The following is a 4,574-nucleotide window of genomic DNA, read 5'->3' as shown; positions in this document are numbered from 1 at the left end:
CCTCTAGTAATATATTTACTGAGAAAAATGGTGACATGTTCAATACTTATTTTACCTGCTGTATTAATGTTTTTCTTGTCCATTGAAGCATCAGATAAATTAGCCTTAATAAAACATCATTGGAAAGTTATAATGTGCTATGTAGTTATATAATATGACATCAACCCATCCAGTTGTTTTTTTTTAAATACAGAGGTAATCCAAGGTTTGACAYATTCTTTATTGAGGCGTGATGAGTTACTGAGCTTCCTTTCAATAAAKCTTCYRGYGTTAAAGTTTGGAAGCTGGATCAAAGGCAGAAGTTTTAAAACAGCAGAACATTTTTAGTGTTTTTGTTCATGACTTGGAGCCATAACAGTGACTCACAACACTCTTTTGGCATGACAAATACAGATCCATCCCCACCCGCCTCATGTAGATTAAAAATCCAATTCGTACGTGCGCTGGCATAAAACCCATTTCCCCCTGGGGCGTAAAGTGGTGTTACCCCCACTGCTTGTGCTCTGGTGCTGCCATCTGGATCACAGTGGGAAGCACCTGCTCACAGGCTGACACCTTAACACTGCATCTGCTCGACTCTCCTCGTCAAGTCGGTTCCACCTTTTCCCCCTTTCCATCAGAATAATAAAAAAAGGRAATAAAACAGTCAAAAGGAGTTGATCAGAGGAAATGTGTCGTTGCTTACGAGTTGCCTCCATCTTCATAGCATCCATCTGACTCCTGCAGGTGCWCTTCCAAACTTACAGTTGTATTTTGCTTGTTACTTTTGGATGAAAGATTAACTAWATTATTCTGTGAAAGGCGTGAAACGTGATGGCAAATAAAGCCAAACTATCCCACTTTGAACTGCATTGTAGCATCTTTTAACTCAGTGCTTCCAAACCTATTTTCCTCAAAACCCCACTTTCTTCCTTCCAAGCCAAGCCTAGCCCCGCCCCCCTACTCCCCTCTCTCACATTCAATCTTTATCTCTTTATCAAAACGATCGAAAAGTAAAGTGAAGAGTTGTAAACTTTTGTTTGTAAAAGGGAAGGAAATAAGAACTGAAACAAAGTTTTAATTACTGAAATGGTTTTGGTGATTTTTATGTATAAATTCATATTTTCAAAACCTCATGTATGTTTATGCAATTAAAACAGTTTTGTTTAACAAATCTGATATGAATCGTTTGAAACAAACTAAAATAAACACTAGGGAGCTGCAGCGGTATAAGACGTATTGAAGACTCCTGCGTGGTTGAGGTTCTGGTAAAATGTTGCTCTTGTTTATGTRCTTTGGACTTCAGTAAATTTTCATATTTAGCTTTGTGCAACGTGTTGTAGTGGCGACTTATATTAAAACTGTAGCATGCAACTTTGAACAAATATGCACAAAATACGTTTAAAAACCTGTTCATCTAGCCTGACTGTAGAAAATGAAACAGAAAATTTGTGAAAATAAAAATAAATCTCCTCTGGCTCCTCCCAGTGGTCCTACTGCCGTTTGCAGAAATAMACTGCTCCCAGTCAGAAACCAGGGSGATGTCTTACCAGTGTCAATCACACTTGKGAATTTCCACAACTGAAGTTAAAAATAAAGATGAGGATTTTTTTTCTTATATAACTTTTACAAAAACTGAATCTGAGCAGAATAAACCGTCAGTCATTTTTATGTGTTAACTGAGAAGTGAGAATAAAATAAACATTAATACTAAAAAAACAGCCTATTTTGACAAATGTTATTGATAAAAATATAAAACTTTTGATTACCACCCACAGGTTCAGGGAATTAATTTTAGTAGGTTTAAACTGCAAAAAAAAATAAAATAAAAGTCCACCTCAGCAGAAAATAAATATCATTCAAACACGTGTTTCTGCTGTCTTTTCCACTTCTCATTTCATTATTTAAAGCAGCAGAGCACAGGTTTGCTGACGAGTCTTTCTCAAGCCATTTTTAAATTTATTGACCAGCTAACTCTGTCAAAGGTCCCCATGGAGAGAAGCAATCAGCAGGGCGCTGGATCTCCCATCACCTCTGATGTCAATAGCTCCAGAAGAACTCAGCAGTAGAATACTGATAACTCACAAGCAGAGCCTAAAAATAAAATAAAAATATCTATACTTTTTCTTCAAGTTCATTAAGGACAGAAACCACATGAAGTTCAGGAGATTTTTTTTTTCTTTTGCACATAACGTTTTTGCAAAACGAGATATACAAAGTATCGGAAAAGCTTGAATCATTGCATAACACGCACAATAACCAAAAAGTTCAAACTGCAGCGTCACCGACAGTCAACTGTCAGGAGGTGGGATCATAGAGTGAAATAACACCAGACTGTCCTGCTTGCACCTGTGACAACATGGAGCAAAAATGGYGACAGCTCACAGCCRCTWTAGCAACTWTTAGAATAACAGYRAGCTTAAMTGGAACTGTCACTTTTTTATGCATTAACATTGTTAAATGTTAATTTCATTCAACAATCAAGTAAAACAGATAGATTTATACAAATGACGATCTAAACCCAACTTGAAGTCTCTCAATAATTTGGACTTTTTATCTAACTGAATTACAATTTTGACTTAAAATGTAAATGTAATAATTCTTACCCATCATAAATAATAATCTAACATTTTGTGATGAAAACTCTAAAGGCGCTCAGGCTTATCAAAGTATTTAAAAATATATTTCTTCTAGATTCATAACAGCAAACAACAAATCATTTATGACCACTTTCCTAGTTCAGCATATTCTCGTAYTTTATTCATAAAAATGTGAGTTGGTTTTTCCTTTAAATACATTGCTTACTTTAAAATTTGTATGTTAATTACTAATACATTATTTACAGTTACAATAAAAAAACAACTTTATCTACCTTTAATGGCCCTGAAAAGTAAACACTTTGAACAAACACAACCCATTCATCTTCAACCATCATGTTTGAAGTGAATTTCAGATGTCTTAAGTTTTACCATAGTGGCGTTTCTGGAGGTTTTTTTTTTATTTTTTTATCTGCTTTACTTCCTTTGGAAGTAAAATGAGTTGCTAATGAGTCTTTTTTGTTTGTTAAAGCTGAGAGAACAGCTGAGCAGCGCTGTCAACATTTACCGGTTCCTTCGGTGGCTCCTTAACGACCTAAAAAGAGCATAAAACGTTTGCATTATTACCAGTTTAAAAAAGAATGTCTAAATATGAAACGTGGGTTTCCTCTACCTGCTTTTGTTTCTTCGTTTCAAGAGGACCGGACTTGGACACGTTCTTCACATCCTGCTGGACTTCTGCAAACATCTGATTTAAGTTCTCCACCTTCTCCTTTGTCACTGCATTAATCTGCCAGGACACAAAGCACGCTGAAGTGAGATTAAACTGAGTTTGTTTTACACCTTGTGTGTGAGTGGATGTTTACTGCATGTGCACAACTCAGGAGACAACTAAAATGCAGAAATAAAAGATCTTACATTTTTTAAAGCCGTTGTGACCGGTTTGGTTTTGTTTTTACTCCTCAAATGCTTGTTTGCCACCTGAAAGACGTTCTTCGGTTTCTTGCCTTTTTGTTTGTTCTTTGCCATTTTACCTGAGGGAAGAAGAGGGGAAATATTTAGGAAACATTTTCATTCGTGTGGCTTGTTCCTACACCTTTGTCCTTTAGTTTCCTGGTTGGTTTGTATGGTCACCACACTGGATCAGACCTAAGGACTGTTCTCAGTTCTTGACYGTTCTCTGGAACCACCTTGTTGTTATTTACTCTGTTTATACCCAAGAAACAGATTAATCCACTTGCAGCTGATTTTGCTGCATTTCCCTTCGCCATRAAGAAACAAAACCAATGAMTCTTGAGGAATAAACTATAAAACCAGATCATTGTCTTGCTCAGCTGATTAGATCACAACAGTAACAGGTGGAATGAAGAACATTGAAGATATAATGTGCATTTGGCTTATTCTACCTTAGATAAGCCAACTAAATATTGTGCAGTCCTAATTACAAAACAAAAGCAGTTATCTTCTTCCTGCCCTTTCCCCAAAGAGTTTTTTTYCCSKWRGRWKRRSSRMMRRAAAMMAMMAAWWAAAAAAAAAGAAAAGCTCTATTCAGTATATCCTGGTTGTCAACATTGTCCATAATGTTGTACAAAATGTAGAAACAACGTAAAAGTGCGTGAAAATGTTCGCTCCGTGATGTTCCAAGAGTTCAGACAGAGACACGACTTTCAAACACACTGATGTATTTTAGAATATTTAGTCGAAATAAAATTTACAAACACAGAAAAGTAAACGTGTACACATACCTTAAGTTTATGTACTCATGTGCCACAAACACGTACCAGCCAGGTCTTTCAGCTTTTTAACCACGAAGCAGACGTCGTGTCCAATGGACGTCACATCCGGTCTGGTGTGGCGCGCCACCGTGGTCGCCATCTTGCTCAGGTCTCCTACCTTGTTCGGTCCAGATTACTTGTTTTATCTTGTCAAATAGTAAACGTGGATTACTGCTTCGTTCAGATTTTATACCAGCTGGAAGCATTTCCATATTTATAATGAAAGATCACACACACACACACACACACACACACACACACACACACACACACACACACATAC

General features: G+C 36.7%; 1 protein-coding gene and 1 long non-coding RNA gene across 2 annotated transcripts in view; both read right to left on the bottom strand.

Annotated features, from left to right (window-relative positions):
* Window positions 1-4,574, bottom strand: part of LOC106515567 (uncharacterized) — a 48,561-nt gene that overhangs the window by 7,852 nt on the left and 36,135 nt on the right. The gene's annotated exons all lie outside the window — the stretch shown is intronic.
* rbis (ribosomal biogenesis factor) lies at window positions 2,714-4,427 on the bottom strand. The gene is made up of 4 exons (XM_014005424.1): window positions 4,262-4,427; window positions 3,435-3,550; window positions 3,190-3,306; window positions 2,714-3,111 (listed from the first exon to the last, which is right to left on the bottom strand). Exons 2-4 carry the CDS (start codon window positions 3,543-3,545, stop codon window positions 3,043-3,045), a joined length of 297 nt encoding a protein of 98 aa, XP_013860878.1. The 5' UTR covers window positions 3,546-3,550; window positions 4,262-4,427; the 3' UTR covers window positions 2,714-3,042.

The sequence above is a fragment of the Austrofundulus limnaeus genome, unplaced genomic scaffold, assembly GCF_001266775.1.
Source record: "Austrofundulus limnaeus strain Quisiro unplaced genomic scaffold, Austrofundulus_limnaeus-1.0 Scaffold30, whole genome shotgun sequence".
NCBI lineage: Eukaryota > Metazoa > Chordata > Actinopteri > Cyprinodontiformes > Rivulidae > Austrofundulus > Austrofundulus limnaeus.
This window is presented reverse-complemented; position numbering and strand designations above follow the sequence as displayed.

Bases quoted from the DNA above. Each gene is read 5' to 3' on its own strand.
- rbis (XM_014005424.1), bottom strand. From the start codon at position 3,545: ATGGCAAAGAACAAACAAAAAGGCAAGAAACCGAAGAACGTCTTTCAG. The intron at 3,307-3,434 runs GTAAGATCTTTT...GTGTCCTGGCAG, and splicing joins TCACAACGGCTTTAAAAAAT to ATTAATGCAGTGACAAAGGA. The intron at 3,112-3,189 runs GTAGAGGAAACC...TGCTCTTTTTAG, and splicing joins AAACGAAGAAACAAAAGCAG to GTCGTTAAGGAGCCACCGAA.